This window comes from Hippoglossus hippoglossus, chromosome 15, assembly GCF_009819705.1.
Source record: "Hippoglossus hippoglossus isolate fHipHip1 chromosome 15, fHipHip1.pri, whole genome shotgun sequence".
Taxonomy (NCBI): domain Eukaryota; kingdom Metazoa; phylum Chordata; class Actinopteri; order Pleuronectiformes; family Pleuronectidae; genus Hippoglossus; species Hippoglossus hippoglossus.
The window spans coordinates 24,276,491-24,299,094 of NC_047165.1; the positions used below are offsets into that span (position 1 = coordinate 24,276,491).

The 22,604-nt window shown below is 38.9% G+C and overlaps 1 protein-coding gene across 3 annotated transcripts; it reads right to left on the reverse strand.

Moving 5' to 3' along the window:
- Positions 1 to 929: 929 nt before the first annotated feature.
- On the reverse strand, positions 930 to 21,805 carry si:ch211-195b21.5 (uncharacterized protein DDB_G0284459). Of its 3 annotated transcripts, XM_034608136.1 has the most exons (9): positions 21,394 to 21,805; positions 10,711 to 10,853; positions 9,980 to 10,604; positions 6,390 to 6,996; positions 5,352 to 5,416; positions 5,159 to 5,255; positions 4,954 to 5,072; positions 1,820 to 2,421; positions 930 to 1,382 (listed from the first exon to the last, which is right to left on the reverse strand). In XM_034608136.1, the coding sequence occupies exons 1-8, from the start codon at positions 21,592 to 21,594 to the stop codon at positions 1,864 to 1,866; spliced, it is 2,415 nt and encodes an 804-aa protein (XP_034464027.1). In that variant the 5' UTR covers positions 21,595 to 21,805; the 3' UTR covers positions 930 to 1,382; positions 1,820 to 1,863. The 3 variants fall into 3 exon arrangements, with proteins under 3 accessions (XP_034464027.1, XP_034464026.1, XP_034464028.1); XM_034608135.1 differs by having other exon boundaries at positions 930 to 2,421; positions 21,394 to 21,800; XM_034608137.1 differs by having other exon boundaries at positions 930 to 2,418; positions 21,394 to 21,767.
- Positions 21,806 to 22,604: the final 799 nt, after the last annotated feature.

Genomic DNA, 22,604 nt, shown 5'->3' on the forward strand with positions numbered 1-22,604 from the left:
CACAGAAAGAAAGGGCCTTATAGACCTTCATCACAAATTTTCTTGTCGCAGCTGAAAAAGCTCAATTCCATCCAGTGGCAGTAAGATACTAACATGTGTATATAAGAAACCGGAATCACAACCAGGATTTGGAGTCTCCTGGCTATGTTTGGGATTGTAAAGTATCCTGTTCGTGTGGTGCATGTGAGCATTTGGATCTTGGCTTCAGAAACGTGAAGGTCCTGTCCTATTTTGGAGATAACTGGATATGCCTTTTGGACCAATAAGATACTAGAAGCCATTGTAGTTAAAAGCCATTTATCTCATATTCTATGTGGACATCATGTCCTGAATTACACTGAACAAGTCCTTCAGAAATTGCAGTGGGATTTCTGCTACTGATTTTCCTTGCCTAATGCCTAATGCTGATAAAAAGGTAAAAGCTGAATAGCTGCTGGGTTAAGCTCAAGCTATTGATGCCTTTCCAGAAACCTATGTTATTTTGTCTGTGTTGTGTAAGCATGTTTCCTTTAAGATAATTGTGAACGTCTCTGTTCAGACCAACTTAGAGGTTTTACTTATTTCCTGGATGTAGACAGTAGACATTTAAGCAGTTGATCCTAAATGTATCTGTAAAAATTAATCTGCAGCTGTGTACAGTATGTTGACAATGAAGGAGTCAGAGAATTCTTACAGCAAGTTCATGATGGAAAGGTCCATGATGTGTCTATGGTTTGGGGAAAGTGCTAAACACAAACCATCTACTCTGACCTCTTCACTGCCACTCCACACATTACCCATGACAGCAATGTGTTCCTTTTAAAAATCCCCCATTACCCAGAGCAGCAGGATATTTTTTTGCACACTTGTTGTTCAGGATTCTGCCAACCTGTACTTTAAATTGGACGTTTCGGTTGAAAAAGACATTAAGAACGTGTATTTAATATCACTTGGCTTTTATTAACCTCTTTTATTAAAGATAATTTTTATAAAAAAATGCAGACAAGTCAAAAGAAAACTGAAAACATAACATGTCTAGCATTACAAAGCTGTTGGTCTTTGGAAACTATGCACAGAGTAGCAACAGTGTTGAGGAAGATGGATGTATTTACAAATTGACTACTTAATTTTTCAAACATTAATTTAGAGGATGAAGCCAGGGTGAGAGGACATACTGAAACACTTACATCATAGATAGATGTGGTTCCCTAAGTAACAGGAGCAAGTTGACGCTCTGGAGGATGGCCTTGGTTGCAAAATATAGCAACAACCAAAGGAGAAGATTTATATCAATTACATCTGTGCATCATTCTGGGAAGTTTTTGGTCTTTCTTGGTTAGCACAAACACAGGGAGCAATTTTATTAAGATAATGGTAACGGTCTGTATTTATATAGCGCTTTTCTAATCTCGCTGACCACTCAAAGCGCTTTACAGTACAGTACATTACAGTTTGCCATTCACACACATTCATACAGTGCATCTATGGGCAGCACTTTTTTTTCCTATGAGGGGCCATTCAGAGTTCACTCCGGAAGATGGGAAGACTGGGATTGGAGGACAACCGCTCTACGGCTCAGCCACAGCAGCCGCCTCGATCAACTCAAAACAACTCCACCTCTTTACCTGCTAAATATGGGTAAGACCCATCTTTCCAATAGATGCACAAAGATTAAACTGATTTTAATCTTCTCTTTTGAATGTCAGACTGTTCCATTAAGAATAATAATGAAATCACTTCTGACGGCCTACCTCCGTCTTCAGATCTCACCAACAAAGAACTAACCACATGGTGTCCAGGATGGTTATGGTGAAACTCAGACCATGACATCTCAAAGAACTGTCTAATAACGATTTTAAAAAAGTAACAATCATAATACAACAGTTAGGACTTATTTCCCTTCTCCTTTTTCTTCTTCTTCTTCTCCTTCTTCTTTTTCTTTTTTGATGATTTTACTTTACATGTTTTTCCTTTGTCATTGTCACTATCATCACTGCTTTCATTTTTCCCCTTGCTATCTTTTTCCTTGCTATCCTTTTTATTTGTGTCTTCCACTTTGACTTTGCTATAGCCTCGGATGGTCTGCTCCTTGTTCACTTCCTCCTTAACCCTGATGTTCGGAGGGGATGTCGGTCCACATGACACCGTTATGAGCATCCTCTCCTTACTCATCTCCTCTTTAAAGGAGATGTTTTCCTGCCTCTGCCCGTGATTTATGTGGTTGTTGTCGAGCTTGCCTCTGTGAGGTGTCTCATTCCTCCACTCTTGTTTGTAGTCTCTGTGATTTCTCTGGTCTTCTGAATCTCGATGGTAGCTGAAGTCTCTGTGATCTCTCTTGTCTGAGGTGTGTGGGTGTCGGTTACTGCTGCTGCTAAAACAGTTGGAGTGTCCTTTGCTGCCTCTATCAGTCTGTCCAGCATGTTGTTCCATTTGCATGTTCTGCTAAAAAAGGAAAAAAAAATGTGCAACTTGAAATGAATGAACCCAGAGTCTGTGGCCACCAAAAGACTACTGAGAATACAATAAATGCTATGGGTTTAATAAAGTTTTACAAATATGTTGGAGAGTCAATGTGCAAAGTAAATTTTAAAACCAACTGCTTATTAAAGCAAGACAATTACATTTTACTGAGACTTTTGGTGACTTGAAAACTTTATGACCCTGTTCAGACCTGGTATAAACATCTGTCCCCTGTGAGCTAATAAGATGTGAACAGCCTGCAATTCATTGGTTCGCACCTAGCATTAGAATATGTCTCCACATGTCTCACACACAAAACTAATTTCTGATGACAAAGGCCTTGTTCAGACCTGGCATCTGGCTGGCACCACAGCTCTTAGTTCGAGGAGGACATCAGTTGAGTAGGCGGTCCTTCAATCTGGCCCAGAACTCATTTGTGTTCACACTTACAAAAGAATGTCCCAAACTACCTCGTTGTCTCAGTGATTGGATCTTAAATGTGTCCATGCATCTTAGGTTAGATCACAAATGTACTTTGAGCTGTTCACTTGTGATTGGATCGCTCAGGATGGATGTAAATAACAGGTCTGTGCAGGGCCTACGACTCAATTGTGCAACCATTGCACAACATTTTAGCCTTTGCTATTATCCTCCATCTTGTTGCTGTAGTGGCCACTGTTTAGCTCACTGTTACAGCCCTCTGCGTTTTTCTTGTCACAGAGTAAGATGTGGGGGAGTCTCTCTTATTTACCCACAGGTGAAGCAGTCCTCCACCGTCGTATGTTAACTTGTGTGTTTACTTGTTTGTGTGTGTGTATTAAATAAGAAGTGATTTGCTCTGGAAATTTAGTGAATGTTACCTTGTGAGGCACTTGTTCAGTGATTAAGGGTTTGTTTTGTTGGGCTATAGTTTAGTTTGATATTTTCCTAATTTCATTGTACACTTCACCTACACTCCTTTTGTTAGTTCTCTAAGCCTTATGGGTGGCGACCTGAATGCATCTTGTCACTTTTATGAAGGATAGTTTAGTTTAATTAGCAGACAGTTGTTCTTTTGTGAAACCATCAGTCAGGGGAGTAGGGTCAGGATTTAGAAAGAGGGTTTGTCTTTTGTTTATTTTATGATTTGGCGTCACTCTCCGCCCATAACCCTTTGTGTCTTATATTTGTTTAATGTTCACCTTTTGATTATGTAAATTATTTATCACTTTAACAATAAAAGGCTGCGTTGCCAGACACCATTGGCACTGTGTTGCTTCCCTTCCTCATTGACAAAAACTGGGTTGTAACACTCACTTTAAAGTGTGTTCACAAAATGGGACATTTAAGCCCCACAACTGACAAAATATTTACCTTTAGTTCAGTTGGTCGAGAATAAAAAGATATAGCAGGCTTTTCAGGCCGCCTTTGAGTTTGACCATACTGAACAGGTGTTACAATTTTTTATTAAGATGTAGAAAGATGACATGTTGTACAAACTAACTGTTTTAAGCAAACCAAGGCATTTGCTCTAGAACAGGGTTATAATTCTGAGAGGTCCAGATAGAGAAAATTTCCTCCAACAATGGTCCAGAACATCATAATGTGTAACTAGCATTATGATTCAGTGCAATATTGTTTCATAATATTGAAATATTCGATGTACCAACATCTCTGTCATCAACTGACTGTCAAATCAAACAAAGTATAATGCAATAATAATTTGGAGGGATTATAAATTAGTAGTCTGATAGAAGACTATGGCAAGTAAAAAATTTAACAAGACAAAAAGCTTTTGTAAAAACTTAATTTTAGAAAACAATAACATAAAAAGTGTATATTATATAAGTTTAACATTCTCTTTTCTGCTTTTCCATTCCTCTTCCTTTCTTTTCCTATTCTATCCCACCCTTACATTCCTTGTTCCATGAGAGAAGTGAGCTCTAGCTTCTGGATTTTAAATCTGGGCTGGAGTGTAGTGCTGTTCCGTCTTACTGCTTTTAACAATCGCTGCGTTCTTGGAGACATTATGGTTTTGAACTGCGCATTGATAGAATGAACATGTAAGAGTCTGTCCTTGATTAAAACTCTGTATGCTGGTCGGAATCCACAGATTTGATTGGTGCCATCATGTGACATGGTTTACAATGCATGTTATTGAACTGTGAGGCCTCTGGGCCACTACACCAATAGCTGATATAGTTTTTCCATAGTTTCCTAAAACTTCTAGATCCTTAAGATTTCAGTAAATGTTACTGAAACTGTAGGATAATAGCACATTTGTTCTATTTTCAGTAGGAGATTTATCTATATTTGTGCTTTGGGGACATTTGGGACAGCCGTTCCCACAGTGCAACAATAAGGCTCATTTTTGTTTCAAGTTCTACAGCACAGAGGAATACGATGTAACAGGCTTTGGATGGACACACAATACTTAGTGGTAGACATTTACTTAGTGTTTTGTTCTTTTACTGGGATTCATTAACAAAACAATAGAATGTCACCTGCTACCACAAGGAATACAGAGGTACTTACACTGCTAGAGTTAGCATGTTGGTGAATGGCCGCATGGTTGTCAGCAGAACTTAAATCTCCAATGAACTCCTCACATTTCTGGCAGTAGAACCCAATCACTGGTGTCAGAAAACTCTGGCCTGCAAATGGACAAGAAAAGCAGTTGAGAACATTTTCTTATGTGCAAGACAATTAAGAGCATAAAGTAACAGAAAAGCTGCTTTACCATCCTGTTTCAACAATTCCTCCATTTCTTTTATCAAGGATTCCATTTGACTTTTTCTGGCTTGTCTCTCTCTCTTCGTTTCCTCACCATTACTTGCCTGCCAAACACAAGTTATAATTTCAAAACTAAGGGTTTAGCCATTGTTAAATGTCTTCATGTCTCGTCTTCTTTTCATCCTCAGGATCTGCTTTACCTTGTGTTTATCAGAGGTCTGAGATGTGCCACTGCCATCACTTTTTGCTCTCTTCTCCTTTGTCGCTAAAGGAGAAAAGAATAATATAATCCTGCATTGTACACTCAAAGCAATTTAACAAAAAACACTGAGAAGATAAATCCATGAGTCCGAGTGGTATCAGTTTCCAACTGACTGGGTACAGCACCACTGTCAGCTGTCACAAAGAGATCAAAAACAACTTCACAGCTGAATAATACATACACCAAAAAGCAAATAACTGGGAAGGAGAATTCACAAAAAATAAACTTTGTAAATAACTGTTTTACAGGATTAGACATTAACCATGGCTCCAATTTTATAGTTTACAGATGAGTCGACTTTTGAGATTGGTTCCATTCTAGTCTTTATCACAGCTGACAGCCATCTTTAAGTCAAGGCTGGCTGTTGTTGATTTTTTCATTCAACATTTGTGTAGGGTTCACCAAGTGAAATCAACTTTGATAATACCATAGAATTCAATTTACTACCAGTTTAAAATTCATACTGGCCAAAAGATTTATTTATTCGTTTCCAGCAGTGTGTAAAAATAGTGGTATCGGTAGTAGTATTCCATGATAACTATCCATTTTCATACCATGGTATATGGTAAAATTGGTACACTATTGAAACCAAAATGCATTAGGTCAATTAATTGTTGCTTTTGGTCTTTTTGTGTAACTTTTTGATTAGTGTAAAAACAACCTTTTAGATGCAGCCACAAACACAAGCTTTATGGTATTTATGTAACTGATTGTTTCAGTAACTTGGTCAACACTGCATTTTGAAATGCAATGATAAACAAATGTTAAAAAATACATTTTTGCAGTAGCATATATTTAAAAAATGCATTTTAAACTTTAGGAATTTTAACTTTAGTCATCCACAATAATGTAACAAATCAAAAAAGGACTTTACACAAACTGTATTATTGGTCAGTAAACATGAAAAAACTGAAATACTAATGCTTAACAAGTTGGTAGATTAAGTTGAATCTTTCATTCAATATGGGATTCTCACCTTTGATAAGAGACTGTAGAGATTGCAGAGCTTGCTGTACATTAGAGTTCTTCATTGCTTGCATTGTCAAGCTTGCTGCTGTTAGGTCTGAACCAAGTAAAACAGGAGACGGTTGCTTCTCCTCTTTCTGCCCCTGCATCTTCACCACGATCTGGTTGATGTTTGCTGTGCCCTGACTCTTTAATATATTCTTGATCTTCTCAAACTCACTACTGTCCAGATTGATTGAGGAAGTCATTTGAAGGGGCTGCTTCAGGTCAAGCAGATCCCCGAAGCTACTAAATATGGACGGTTGACTGCTCAGAGCAGAAACATCACTGGAATGTTCTCCAGTCTGAGAAAATGCTGAAAAAGGGGTGGTAGAAGTTATATGGTCTTGCTTTCCTCCAGTATCTTCATTCCCATATAAGAATGACTCCTCATCATCAAGTTCATCAGCTTTTTGAGCTGTGGAGTCCTCTTGACTTTGTGATTGGAGCCAGGAGAAGTCACTGCCCACTCGGTCATGGGGAAGGAGCATACTGTCGTTTTCCATTGAAGTTGAATTATCCTGACTGGAATGTTGCTCATTCGGTACACACTGCACCTTTCTGTTTTCATCAGACGCCTGTGCAGAAGAGAACACAACCATTTCATACATTCAACAGATCTTAGATCCTTACCTTTTTTTTTAACTTTGCTACTACTGATGGAATGTTGTAAGAAATGATAGAGGTATAGAGGTACCGCCTGTGCAACACTGCCTGTGTTCACCCATGTATAAAAGTCTTCGACTCATGTCTAATCCGAAACTTAGAAGCATGAGTCCACCGTAGTAACACATTGAGAAGTTAGTATTATTCAGTATTTAATCTAGTGTTGACATCAACAAACTGACTGCATAATCAAATAATTAAAACCACAAAAAATGAAAACTTTCTGCTCAGCACATACAGGTGTATCTCAATAAATTAGAATATCATAGAAAAGTTAATTTATTTCCATAATTCAATTCAAAAAGTTAAACTCATATTATATAGATTCATTACAGAGTAAAAATATTTTAAGCGTTTATTTCTTTTAATTTTGATGATTATGGCTTACAGCTAATGAACACCCAAAATTCAGTATCTCAGAAAATTTGAACATTACATAAGACCAATAAAACAAAGGATTTTTAATACAGAAATGTCAGCCAACTGAAAAGTATGTTCATATATATATGCACTCAATACTTGGTCGGGGCTCCTTTTGCATGAATTACAGCATCAATGCGGCGTGGCATGGAGGCGATCAGCCTGTGGCACTGCTGAGGTGTTACGGAAGCCCAGGTTGCTTTGATAGCGGCCTTCAGCTCGTCTGCATTGTTGGGTCTGGTGTCTCTCATCTTCCTCTTGACAATACCCCATAGATTCTCAATGGGGTTCAGGTCAGGTGAGTTTGCTGGCCAATCAAGCACAGTGATACCATGGTCATTAAACCAGATATTGGTACTTTTGGCAGTGTGGGCAGGTGCCAAGTCCTGCTGGAAAATGAAATCAGCATCTCCATAAACCTCGTCAGCGGAAGGAAGCATGAAGTGCTCTAAAATTTCATGGTAGATGGCTGCGTTGACTTTGGACTTGATAAAACACAGTGGACCAACACCAGCAGATGACATGGCTCCCCAAATCATCACTGACTGTGGAAACTTCACACTGGACTTCAAGCAACTTGGATTCTGTGCCTCTCCACTCTTCCTCCAGACTCTGGGACCTTGATTTCCAAATGAAAAGCAACATTTACTTTCATCTGAAAAGAGGACTTTGGACCACTGAGCAACAGTCCAGTTCTTTTTCTCTTTAGCCCAGGTAAGACGCTTCTGACGTTGTCTCTGGTTCAGGAGTGGCTTGACACGAGGAATGCGACAGTTGTAGCCCATGTCCTGGATACGTCTGTGCGTGGTGGCTCTTGATGCACTGACTCCAGCCTCAGTCCACTCCTTGTGAATCTCCCCCAAATTCTTGAATGGCCGTTGCTTCACAATCCTCTCAAGGCTGCGGTTATCCCTGTTGCTTGTGCACCTTTTTCTACCACACTTTTTCCTTCCACTCAACTTTCTATGAATATGCTTGGATACAGCACTCTGTGAACAGCCAGCGTCTTTAGCAATGACCTTTTGTGGCTTACCCTCCTTGTGGAGGGTGTCAATGACACTGATTGTGTGTACCATTTAAAGGCTCAGGAAACCTTTGCTGGTGTTTTGAGTTAATTAGCTGATTAGAGAGGAACATCGTGAGTCTACAATATTGAACTTTTTCACAATATTCAAATTTTCTGAGATACTGAATTTTGGGTTTTCATTAGCTGTAAGCCATAATCATCAAAATTAAAAGAACTAGACGCTTGAAATATTTCACTCTGTGTTTAATGAATCTATATAATATATGAGTTTCACTTTTGGAATTTAATTATCGAAATAAACAAACTTTTCCATGATATTCTAATTTATTGAGATGCACCTGTACAGCTAAATGTACAATCATTCAAGGGAGCAAATATTTGGACTGGACAAAGGGCCGGGAGGAAGACTTTGTTATCAGTTTCTTTAACATTGTGAGACCTTTTCTAAAGTGTTCTGGGTAATAGTGCATGGATCTTGATTAAAAAAACCCAGCTGGTTTAGGGGATGGGATTTATGTCTGTGTACAATTTTGTGCAGCTTTATTGAATTTAATTTGAGCTCTGGTGGCAGTACGTACTCCACTGAGACCGATTCTTGTTAAATGGTCTTTATTTTAAAACAGAAAGACTTTCTGGTTAAATATTCTATAGGTTAATTATAGCACAACTATTGGGTCGCTCATCAGTAAAAATGAGCTACACTCAACAAACTAACAAAGCTAAATATAAGTAAACATTCAGCAGCTCACAACCTTACAATGAGCATAGAAAATTAACTGTAAAAATTAAATTGAAAACCACAGTGTTGGTCGTTCTACATTTAGGTACTCCCATGATGACTGGAATGCAGCACAGCACACAGTTGACTTTTGTGCAGACATAATACTGTGACAAATGTTTTAGCTGCATATCAGAAATTATCTTTATCCATACTAACACACCTGAAAATACATATTACATGAGCATACACATATACTTGTCATATGCATGTCTATATAAACAGGAAGCAGATCTGCAGCTGATTGCTTAGTTGCAGAAAATACTACTAACGACGACAAAGGCGAAAGAAAAGTAAGGTGAGGGATTTCTCCAACTGACAGTAGCTTTGGGTAACGCTTTGCACTCACCAGTGGTAGTCATGAGTGATTAGAACCAATCAGGAAGTGAATGTGGGTTTTCAAAGCTTGTCTCTGATTTAAGGTCTGGAAACTCTGCAGTACTGTGGAGGCCAGACATAAACGTAGCTAACCGAAACATATCAGGGTTAGGGATATGTTGCTATTTTATCTTATTTTAAACGTTCCACTCAAACTAAAATGTTCTGGATTCGGTCACACCTAAATCTGTATCATGGTAATTCCCCTGGTGTACCCAAATAGACAATACACATTTTTGTGTAGACATGAACAAACTGAAACAAAACATTTTGTAAAATGAATGAACTCTACCTGAATAGTGAGGATGGCATCTTTGAGAGTGGGCAACCGCTCTTCCAGTTCCTTGCTGTTCATGACAAGTTTCAGTCCCTCTAACAGATATTTTCCTGTCAGGTTATTACTGTTCTCAACACTGCTGCTGCAACTGGGGCTTAGACTCCTCTTTCTCTTATCATTAGCACAGCTTTTTTCCATACTGCCACTTCGTGACTTGGACCTCCTGACGCGACTCTTGCTCCGTACATGACTTTTTTGCTTGCTTTGGCTCCTGCTCCGACTTTTACTGCGGGCTCTGCTTTTGTTTCTAGCTCGACTCTTGCCACGAGCATGACTTTTGCTCCTTGCTCTGCTTCGGCTGCGTACACGGCTTCTGCTTCGCGCACGGCTCTTGGCTCGAGATTTTCCACGACTTTTTCCACGACTTTTTCCACGGCTTCTGCCACGGCTTCTGCTTCTACTTTGACTGATGCTTCTGGGCCCATGCTTCTGGAACTCAGGGTCTGATTTTACTGCATCTTTCAGAACATTAGCTGACTTAAATGCCTCAGCAAGGTTGTATGCCATGTCCCCTTTCAGATAGTCTGGGAGAGGCTTGTTGGCTGCAATGCATCTCAAGAATTCCTCACCAGCTCTGTCACTGTAAATGAACATGCATGTGTTTCAAACACCAACAAAAACAAAGATTAGGTTAAAGCAACTATTCCAGATTAGAATGATACAAAACATTTAATCAAAAGATATACCTGTCTGGTAGATGATGTTTTGCAGGAGTGGGAATCCACTGTAGGACCTGAAGGTGTGGTGGTTCAGCATGAGGGGCCATCTTCTGGCTGCCTCCAGAAGCAATCGCTGTACTACGGTCTATGGAGAAGTTGCTACAGTGGGGCTGAGAGTATTCAGAGTTCATGTTATAGAGTTTTTCAACACAGAACTACAATAGCATATTTTGTCATTTTTACTCTTTTTGGTTATGTTTGTAAATACATCAAAAATAGACTTTCACAAAACTAATATTTACTAATTTTAATTACAAATTTCAGAAAATTTGTAAATCAAAGACAAACCAGTGAAAGTTATGGTTTTTAAATGTTAGAGTAACAACTGTACAAAGAATACAAGACATTCACAAAGTTTAATAGGCCTGTGGTTGTACTTGATTTAATGTAAAGTAAGTTTTATAGTTTTGTTATATCCGCACGATATTGAAAATGCTCAGGGTCACTGAAGTTATATTGACCTACATGATCTATTGACCCAGATTAACCTACAGGAGTCTGTGCGAGGAGTTTTCTCGCACAGAGGAAAAAAAAATCCTGAAAAACAGTTGAGTCTCAAAACGGCCCGTTCAAAATGAAACAAATCGTTTAAGCCAAGAATCACCCATCCCCACTTTTTTAATCAACAAAATCCAGTGTTGTGTGATAAGCAATGAGCATGTATATTCATTGGTGGCAGTATTTCTTGCAGAGCAGTGGCAAAATAAGTATAATATTGCCATATCAAAAAGACCAGTGAAAGAAAGAGTAAAGATTGGTCTTCTTTAAAATTTCAAATGTATTTTTTAAGATGTATGAGATACAACAAAGAGCAGTCACAGGAAGACAATACAAGTTCATATGAATATATAATATGAACAAGATCCTCAAAGCACTGTAATACAGTAGGAACCCACGACTTTTACTATGGACCATGTTTGAATCTAATTGTAAACAGTAAGTTTCAATATAGGGATGCACGATATTGGATTTTTGACGGTTTGTAACAAATTTTTGCTGATTGCGGACGCCGATATATGCACGTTTTCCTGCTAATTGCAGAGAAAATGAAGTCTCTCCTGTAGCGGGATTAACATATATGCCAAATCTCAGAAAACATGCTACTTTAACAGATTAGGATGATGCTATCCCTGAGTCAATTATAAAAATAGCCACAATCAGGGCAAATTTGAACTATTTGACAAGTTGCAAAAATAGTCAGTAAACAGAAACACTATCCACAGGAATTATGTGAAAGTAAGTGCATTGTACAACAATTAAAGCCAAATGAAATAACATCCATAGTAGGGCTGGGTATTGCCTACAACCTCACGATACGATACGTATCACGATACAGAGGCAACGATACGATACGTATCATGAAACACGTTGCTTTTGAATAATGACCATGTCCTGCACAGAATTTACTACAACAGCTGTTCTTTATTATTCCATATAACAACAAAGGCAAAGCCTTAAGGATCGCACTACTCAAAACACTTACAATTCTGGCCAACAAAGATCTTACAAGTAAAATAAAATAATTATCTTTCTAATCCCAGAGTTATTGATAAATGCAAATAAAATATTCCTTAACTTTTAAACTTAAAATAGCCATAATATTCTGGTTTCACTTGACTTAAGTGCACTTCTATTTGCTGTAAGAATGTCCACAGAATATATCAGTTCTTTTATAAAGACAAAATTATCATTTTTTTAAAAAGCGATGCACAGAAAGGATCTGTCGCTCACGTATCTCTTCCCAAGATCCCCGGAGTATTTTAATGTCCCTCGTAAGTGCAGAGTCTGTTGCTTGGACATGAGCGCCGTTGCACAGCTGGGCATGCAGCGGTGCTAGAACAGACAGCGTAGGGGTCTTTTCTTCTGTCATTACGAGTGTTGCAACTTTTAGCAGCTTCAGGGCTTTAGCCACATCTTCAGCACAGGCCAGGGGTCTCATTTATCACCGTTGCGTACGCACAAAACTGGGCCTGAAACGTGCGTACGCCACTTCTCACGCAAACGTTGGGATTTATAAAAACAAACTTGACGGGAAAATGTGCGTATTTCCACGCAAACTCTGACCCATGCGTACGAACATTCTGGAGACGGGAAAGTGGCGACGCAGACCTGAGGTGGTGAACTGAAGCAGATTATTGATCACTTCATCATTTACATTAAAGGGGACATTGTATGCCCATTTTACCACAAGTTGATATGGTTCCTTGGGGTCTTAATGAAATGTCTGTAACATACTTTGGTCAAAATACCACAAGGATCATTTCAAACAGCTCCTTTTTACCCTGTATAAAACAGCCCTCCACAGAGTGACCTGTTTTGAGTGCCTGTTCCTTTAAATGCTAGTGAGCCAGCTCCCCCCTCCCCCCTCTCCCCCCATGATTTTAAACGATATAAATTACATATTTTATATGATAGAAATTATCAAATATGCATCCGATACTTTGTATTCCCCTTCTGTTGTCCTGGAGTTTTAATTTTCCCAATCACATAATTAAATGTCCCCCTCTGCCCATCCACTACAAGCACACAAGCAGACAGACAGAGAGAGAAAGAGAGGGGTGGGGGGGGGGGGCTATGAAGACCATCATTTACCCCCGAACCCCGACATTCAACGGGCACAACAACAACAAGCGGAGAAAGCAGAATTGCGGGCTGACCAGCCCGGAGAAATGCGCGTCCCATGTGAACAGCCAGGCGGCTGCGCGCTTGTGAATGGCGCTGCGCGGCGCGGCGCTTCCGCGTCCGGTGTAAACCCAGCGTAACGAGTGTGGGGGGGCGGGGGGGATGAGGTGGGGGGTGGGCCAAGGCCATGTAGGGAGACTTCCAGTGTATTGTGACGACACAATACACAGGAAGCTCATTCCAGTCACTCAAGCATGACGTTTCTGACTTAGAGGAACCATAACAAAACGCGCAAGTGTTTTTTTTCCAGAGTTTTTGGGTTGGTAGACATGCCAGATACCCAAATTAATGTGTAGAAGCACTAACAAAGTGGAATTTTCATGATATGTCCCCTTTAAAACCAACAGCTTAGTTTTGCTCGCGCGACATTTCTGTTCCACACGAACCTTTTAATTTAAAAATATATAAAACTTACAGCAAATTACGTTTAGATTCCATTTAACAGCGGAGTTACGGAGCCGAGTCATTAATAGGTTTTAATAATATCTTCTGAAACTGTGCGTGTATCATCAGATCACTGCAGTGAAGGTGACTGTGCCATCAGGCGCACAGAGCGCACGGAGCACATAGACCGCACAGAGCGCACTGGAGATCACTTACAAGAAATGAAGACACTTTCCAAATAGTATCCCAGATTGGAGGTGAGGATCCACTGATGTGAGGGAATCGGTCCGATGCTCTAAATAAATAAATACTGCTGTGACACTGGTGCGTGATTCTGCGTGATGTGTGCATGCGAATGGAAGGATGAGGAGGAAGCGAAGGTTCAGCGATGACTGATCAGCTGATATAGATTCTATTGATCTGTGATCTTTTTTTATTTCAGGCTCCGTTCTTTCTATCGTCCTCACTCTCACTCAGTGTTAACAGCAGCAGCAGCAGAGTATCAGTGTATTTTCTTTTTTGGTGACATCACTGCTGTCCCATAAAATCGCTCTTCACCTCCACCTGACTAACAAACACCTCATGTCAGTGTCAGAAAGTTTCGCTTCCTCTTCTCATCGCTTGATGCCGTGACTCCGTCAGGACTCACCGTGGAAACCCATTGGTCAGCAGCATAATTTAATATTCATGCCGTGCTTTGCATTGACCATTTATGGTTGAAAGTGGGCGTGTGGAGGGCGGATTTGGAGGCAGATCCACATACGAACGTTTCCAGGTGGACTGTGATTTATAAAGCGAACATTGCGTTCAGGTGTGCGTGCGCCCGGTTTTATAAATCGGAATTTCCTTTGACGTACGCCATTTCCGGCTTTTGGGCGTATGTACACTTTTAGTATGAATCCTACGCAATGTTTGATAAATGAGACCCCAGGTCCGCTTCAGTTAAGGTCCACAACTCCTTGGCATTCTTCCGCACCTCTGTGGAGAGTAATGCGGCGCAAATTGCTCTAAGAAGCGCTCCAACATATCACAGGCGCTGTTCCATCTCGTAGCTGCATCTGTCATGAGCTTGTGCTCGGGGAGATAAAGTAGCTTCTGCTTTTCATTCAGGCATGGCTTGCAATTGTGCTTTTCCTAAAAAAGCCATGATGCTGCGAGTTCTTCCCAGTTTACGGGAAAGTCTTGAGTGCACTTTGAGCGGCCAAATTCAGACTGTGCGGAATGCATTTCACGTGCAATAACTCCGCCAGTTTTTCACTGTTTCCTTCCATGTTTGTTTTGAATTGAGATGTGTGCTGTTTTTGCCTATGCTGCCACCTATTGGCATTATTGTGCACTGCACCATAGGTGATGTTTCGTTTTCAAGACTGCCGTCACAGCATTTGATGCCGTATTGATACAGTAGCATCTGCATCGATACATGCATCAGCAAGGAGGACGTCACGATGTAATACCATATCGATTTTTTGAGCACAGCCCTAATCCATAGACAGTGTACTATTTTTCACACTGTTGAATACATTATCCTAAATTAGTAGGCTACATATGCTTTAGACTTGCTTAAACTCAATAATATAATGTATTAACTGAATTAATTCAAAAGTAGGGGCCCATTCTGGGGTTATACAATCCTTAAAACGGTAAACTTCAAACTAAGCTCAATCTGTGCAGCACAAAGAGCTACAAAGAACTTCGTAACAGCCAGCTCAAATGCTTAAAACAAAAACATAGCCCTCCTTTTCAGTCCAATAAATGAGGCTGAGACTCATAAGCCCTTTATCCTATAAGTCAAGTATGAGAGTTAGATTTTTCTGTCCCAAAATTAGCATCGCTTCCTTTTCACAGTCGATGTGATTTCTCTTCTTGTCTATGACATGGGAGATAGCGCTGAACAGCAGGACACTGTAAACACTTTGCAGGGCGCACTGAGGTACTTTCGTGCTACATGGGCAAGAGCAGGGAAGGGTTGGCATTCCACAATTCTCACAAGACTGAAGTTGAGCAACCATTGCAAATAGCAATTTTCATCAACTTCTAGCAACTGCTATCCCTTTGTGACACTTCCACACCGCAGACATGTGTATTCCTCTTTTACCCTCACCAACGTGATGACGTAAGGCGACGTCATCATGTTAAGGTGTATAGCCTTAAAAAAATGCCTCATTTGTCTCACTCCAAGCGTCATCTTATCAGTCTGTCATATTGGCTGAGATGTTGATTTCAGGCCGATGCCGATATGTCAAATTAAAGCTTTTATCTGCCGTTAAAGATGACGTGCCGATATTATCGTGCATCCCTAGTTCAATATATACATTCAAGTTGATAACAGCTCTTTTAGTGAACTTGATATTTAAACACACCAATACTACATCTACAGTATAAATAATTGAATTATATGAAACAAAAAATCGAATTAATTCTAAACACTTCATATCATATAACAGATTTGCGTTATGAGGTTTGAATTGATTTGAACAAATAAAATACTGATTCAATTTCGTTTGAACTTGGTATTAATGGTATCAACAGATGCATTTTCTAAACTGTGCACGCAATCATTTGCTTAGTTGTGAAATTCTCGATTTTCACTGATGCATACACATTTTGCAGCTCTACATCTCACTTATTAGAGCACCTTGTCTTCTAAAAGTCCAAAACAATCAATCAAATGGAAACGATGTATGCAACAAAATAACCAACATGTTATATATATATATATATATATATATATATATGTGTAATTCTATATGTACACAAAACAATACTAAATAATAATTGGGTAAGCTTTTGTCCAGAGCGATGTATAGTAATTTCTTCTAGGCATCCACAAATGTTATCCCCTTTTTCCAGCTGCAGGAGGATGCTGCAAGCACCTTTCTGCATGGCCCAGAATCTCTGCCAATCCTTAATTCCTTCAAAATATGGGACACATGAAGAATATTGCCTGTTGAAAATTATTGAGCTGTTATTAGAATCTTTAAAATATGTATCACAGTCTTGACACTTTTGTGTGTTACAACATAACACACAAAAATGAAGCAAAAACTTTACTTTACAATAATTATACAGAACTACTCATATTGGCAAGTATTTGGCAGTTTAGTCATCGAGACCTTTGCAATAAGATTGAATAGAAATGGGACAAGACAAGGCACAGCACCCAAACAAAACTAGTCTCTGTTTCTTGGAAACAAACAAAAATTGCTTCTGCTAACTTACCCATTTTGATCTAAGGCAGGTACATAATCCACTGTAGCCAATCAAAGCGTCTGGTCTACACTGTGGTAAATTTGAATGCGTTGTCTGTTGTCGGCTGAAACAACTTCTGCAGTAGTGCCATTTGTCCATTTAGCACACCAAAAACCATGTGCATGGTGGCTTATGTCAAACCTCATGTAACCACTGTCCCTATGGTGGAAACTAGAAATGGGCACATAGTCAGATGTTAGTCAGCCAAACATTGGGCTAAGTAGCATTATATAATACCATGAATATAGTCAGTAGTAATCAGTGAAACATAGTGAATGAACACAAAGAAGTTTGTGTTTTAAATTATTTCACTAACTTCCTTGTGGTGAGCAAACCAAGCTGCATTTGACACATCCATTCTGAGGACAAGCTGCAAAGCAGCAGAGGTCAAGCTTATCAATAGTCTAGGCTATGTACATGTAGATAAACTAGCTTTCTTTTCCAGTAGGCACTGGATGCTGCACAACCTGTCCAAGATTAACAGACTTTTTAATGTTTCTTACTTCATAAAACCATGAGAATATGACAGACGAATGAAAGGATGCTATGCTGCATTTGAAATTTTACTGGTAAATGTTAGCTCTGCCGAAGAAAATCATTTAAACACTATCTTTCTAAAAGACGTCTGACAGCTACCATCTGAACTAGCTCTAAACCTTTGAACGCAGTCCGAGCATTTTTCTAGATTCGATTCCCCAAATGACAGTCGGGAGCTCTTATAGGGAGTCACAACACACAAAAGGGGGAACGGCAAGATGATTTCCCCAAAAAATTTAATTAAATTAGCTGCTAACTGTTAGATATGGCATATTTTGGTCATCGAGAGCATACTGACCAGCTGCATCCCCTATATTCTGCTAGTGGCTGTATACATGTATACATCCCTCCCAGCCCTAACAACAACAACAAAGAGGCAGCACTCAGTGAACTGTACCAGGCTACCTGTCCTGTGGAAGGGTTTACTTTGTTTAGCATCAGCTAAAGGAAAAAAAACACCAAAGGATTTACACACTAGCTCAATTCAATATCCTAGAATGTTAGCCTAAGATATTATTTTTGTCAAAATTAAATATTGGTAAATACTGACCAAGCAGAGGCATCCATCAGCAGTTGGGAGTAGACTTCCTCCCAGGATTGAAATAATTTTTCTCTCCAATATCAAAAGGAAAAAGCCATAGCTGTCCATGTGATATATTGCCCCTACCTTCTAAGGCCAAAAGACCTTCTAAGCACTAGGGCTGCAACTAACGACTATTCTGATAGTCGATTAATCTATCGATTATTGAAACGATTGATCGACTAATCGGACTATGAATCACACAAATTCTCAATTGCTCTTATTTAGCCATCCGCTTTTAAATTTAGCTTGAGGTTGTTCGTGGCATGTGATGACTGACAATAAAGACAATAAAGATCGATACTTCATTCAAAAATGTCTTTTAATAAACTTTGCTGCATATTAGGCAACTATTGATACAAAAACAAAGAAAAAGCTAATTTTTGTCCATTTAAAACCAAGGACAGGCAAAAAAAATTTAAATTCAATTTTCCCTTTTTCCTGTGAACCAAGAACAGGCCAAGTGCCGATACTAAAAATAAATAAAAAATCAAGTATCCATTTTTTCTGTAAACAAAAGTACAGGGAAAGTAGCAGCAATAAAAACATCAACAAACAAAACTACAGTCTTCTTCGGACTGCATAATTGTGATTAAAAAAGACATTTGTCAGGCAATAGGATAACATTACGCTTTTAAATTCGTTAAAAAAAAGTTTAAAAAAATCTAGATTCAAACCATATTTTTGTAATGGATTCTAGAATCCATTACAAAAATCCATGTTTCACTTCGGTCTGTCCATCTTTATCACCCTGAGAAAGCCACTTCGCTCTCTCCTCCTTTCACTCTCTCGCTCACTCTCTCTCTCCATGTCATATCATCCAACTTTGAGCTGCACCATCACAGATCTTCATGAAATTTTGCATACTGTTTTGGTCGTATGAGAAACCTACGGAACAATACTTGTAAGGGTCTCTGATCCAAATTGGGGATGATATGGTCTAACGAAATTTTAACTGTTGGATGGTCATATCTCCCATAATATAGGTCACATAAAAATGGTTCTCCCATTGTTTTAAAGCTATTTTACAACTCAACAGTTATCTTAACAGTATGCTATCCTCAATATAAAAAAATAATTACATTATGAGTGATGTCGATTGAATTGTAAAAAAAAAAAAGAGCAATATTTAAAATTTTTCCACACAGCAGAAACACGGCGCGGCCATTCCCCAGCGCAAATGCAGCCAGTGTGTCCCGGGCGTTATTTAGTCCATAAAACCAGTTAAGCTGGCTGTTCCAATGTCTCTATGTCCCTTTGATATAGTTCCTGACAGTGCTTCAAGTGCTAGCACCCATGGGTTTTATCCTCCTTGCTAACACAACCATGCCCTAAGTTGTGAGATCCGAGTCAATGCAGAACTGAGCTTGTCCACACACTGCAGGTAATTATTCCATGCGTTGCATGTCGGCTATTTCAGAAGTCTGTCTTCGAATCCAAGTTCACAACTTTTATAAATAAAAAGCTCTGTAATTCAGCTCGATATAAAACACTGCAACAATAAAACAAACATTGTGCTTATAAACAAATTACTAAAGAGGAAGATATTTTATGATTATTAATGCTATGACGATCTGATCAGCACCTGCGACATCTGGGAATGTCTGCGTCAGTCCAAAATGGTGAAATAAGAATAATCAAATGGCTGGACAGATAATATTGTTGGCTGCCAGCTTTAGCCTGTGGACCACCAGTTGCCAACTACTGTTTTAGACTGACTGTTATAGTCTGATTTTTGAATCAAAAACCTTAGTTTATATATTACAGCAAACTATGAATAGCAGTATGACTATACTTCTCAATAACTTAAATAACTAAGTTCAGATTTATCTGACTGATTGTGTTATTTGATGTGCAGTTATATAGAAAATTGAGGATATGAGATGAGATATTTAGATGCATCAAGAACTGCTGTGCATTCGAATTGATGAAAGGTGATTAGTAATACAATGTAATTGTGAGGTTAATGAAGATACACACCTTTAACTTCCAGCCCTTGTATGGTTAAATCACATATCAAAGAGCTATAGCACCGTACTGAGCCATAATCGAGCAGCCCTTCTTCAATTTGCAACGATTTCAGGATGAAGACCCTTGATAGTATATATAGAAATATATCTTTATGTAATCTTCCCACTTCGTGTTACAGATTTTCTTCAAAAGCTAAAATTTACAAAACTTAATTTATAATTCATGTGACCTTGAATTCTCTGCTCAAAATACTGTCTTAGCTATGAACCGTTTTTGGCACTCTGAAATAAATGTAATTATTTGAGCAACTCTGTGTACGCTAAGTCTCAACAATAACTTGTTTAGACTGGGTTTTAAAAATACACTGAATATCCAAGAAACCCTCAGGATATATTGCAACAAGAAATACAATTTATAAAAAAATAAGAGGCCAGAAAATATATTTATCAGCTGGCATCGGCCTATCACAGATATATTACTACCAGAGCAATCTTGTAATGTTGTCTTATATACACTGATTAATAAATTTTTGAAAACTATTTTTACAGATCATAATAAGAGACTACAGCCCTATTCATTTCTGACATCACCAAAACACACGTTTGGAAAATAATTAGGAACATGTGACCTGGATAACTGCGAAATGGCCTAAAACATACCCAGAGGTAAAAAGGTGCAATCAAAATTAATTTCACCATGAGTGTAGTTACAGTGACAACCCCTTGGATGTATAATTATGATACTAACTAGAGAAATTGGCGTTTCTCAGTTTCAAAAGCATTTTAATACTTTATATTTCGTGTTTCTTTGGTTTTGTACTTTATGTTATAGCTGAGAGAAACGCTGAGAATGCGTAAATTAACAACCATATATCTGTAGTTTGTGCTAAGCTACAGGTACAATTAAATTAATATATAATGTTTTTTTTAATCTTTTTGTGTTTTTCGAGAAAACCCCTGACATGTAGTTGGAGGTCCTTGGTGATATGCTGTGACATGAACCTATAGTGAAGCGCAAGGGGACAGTTACGTGACAGACTTCATAATTATCCAAACATGCTACAACTCTCATTCACATAGAAAATGTCCACACAAGACGATGCGATGCAGTTCACTCCTCGGCCACAATATGCAGCTACCTTTGTAGCTAACGAGGCCTATGAGTATTGCTCTATGCTAGCTAACCCCTCGTCTGAATCATGTATCTGAACCAGCTAAGCTAGCTAAGCTAGCCTGTTCCGTACGTACTCTGATGAAATGCTCTCTTGATGGTCTGTTGTGAAGAAACTGTCTGTCCGATGCCGGAGCTGAAAATGATCCGTGGGGTCCAGGAGCCAAGTGTCCACGAGGAGGAACACTACAGGACCCTCCGAATGTGAAAGGAGGGCCATGGGCTGACGGCGGCCGGAACGGCGGCGGCCCATGCTCCGGTTTCCCTGACCGGTACATGGTCGTGGTCAGGAGGCCTCACCAAATCCAGACGAGCAGTTAAACCAAACTGAATGGATTAATAAACTGTTTCCGAGCACGTGTGCTGTTTTTCCTTACAATCGCTCGTGAGACTCCGCTGGATGCAGCGACAGATCTTGCGGCTGGAAATCCAACAATGACGGAGAAAAACATCCGGAGTAATTATTTCAAAATAAGGGTCTATGTTGTCTCAGTAAAGTCAATTAATGGGATGTTTTATTTGATATCTTTGAGACTACTTTATATACTCTACAACAAATAAAGTTCAAGATTTCATATGCTTTAGCTAATGATTTAGTATATTACACCGGAGACAAAATATGAATTCTTATATCCGAGACAAGAATATTCGTACAAGTAGAGGCCATCATACAAAATAAAAGCTCTACAAGTTTCTTCTTGAATTCACTCTTATGAACTCATGTAAATTGTCTAAAAAGCATAAACAGTATTTACGGTTTATATGGTGTACATAAAATCTATGGTCTAAAGCCCATTCAGGTTGTTTGCCCTAATGCTTTATGACTTACTTAAACACCTAGTTATTATTACCTCCACTTTTACCCCTGTCCGTTTTTTTGTTGGTTGGTTGGTTTGTAAGCAAGATAACACAAATACAGGACAGATTTTAATGATAGTTGGTGGAAGGATGGTGTATGAGTCAGAAAAGAGTCCATTAATATTGGTGCAGATTCGGATCCAGGGAATTGTTTTCTAACCTTGATTTAAACATTTCGTTTTTCACTTTTTTTGATTTCTCAGAGAACATTTGCTTGATCTAGAGGAAATAAAATCAGGCATATTTAGGGGACTGATGTTTATGAGTGTGTGCAATTTGGTGCACATCCCCAAAAAAACTGGGATCAAATAAATTTAAATGTGGTTGTGTGAGTGGACTGTTGGACCTTATTTGGCAGATGCACCGAGTGCCATTCTAGTTTTCTCGTGTTTTGATCTTTTGCACATGCACAGATGTCTTTGTACAGTCA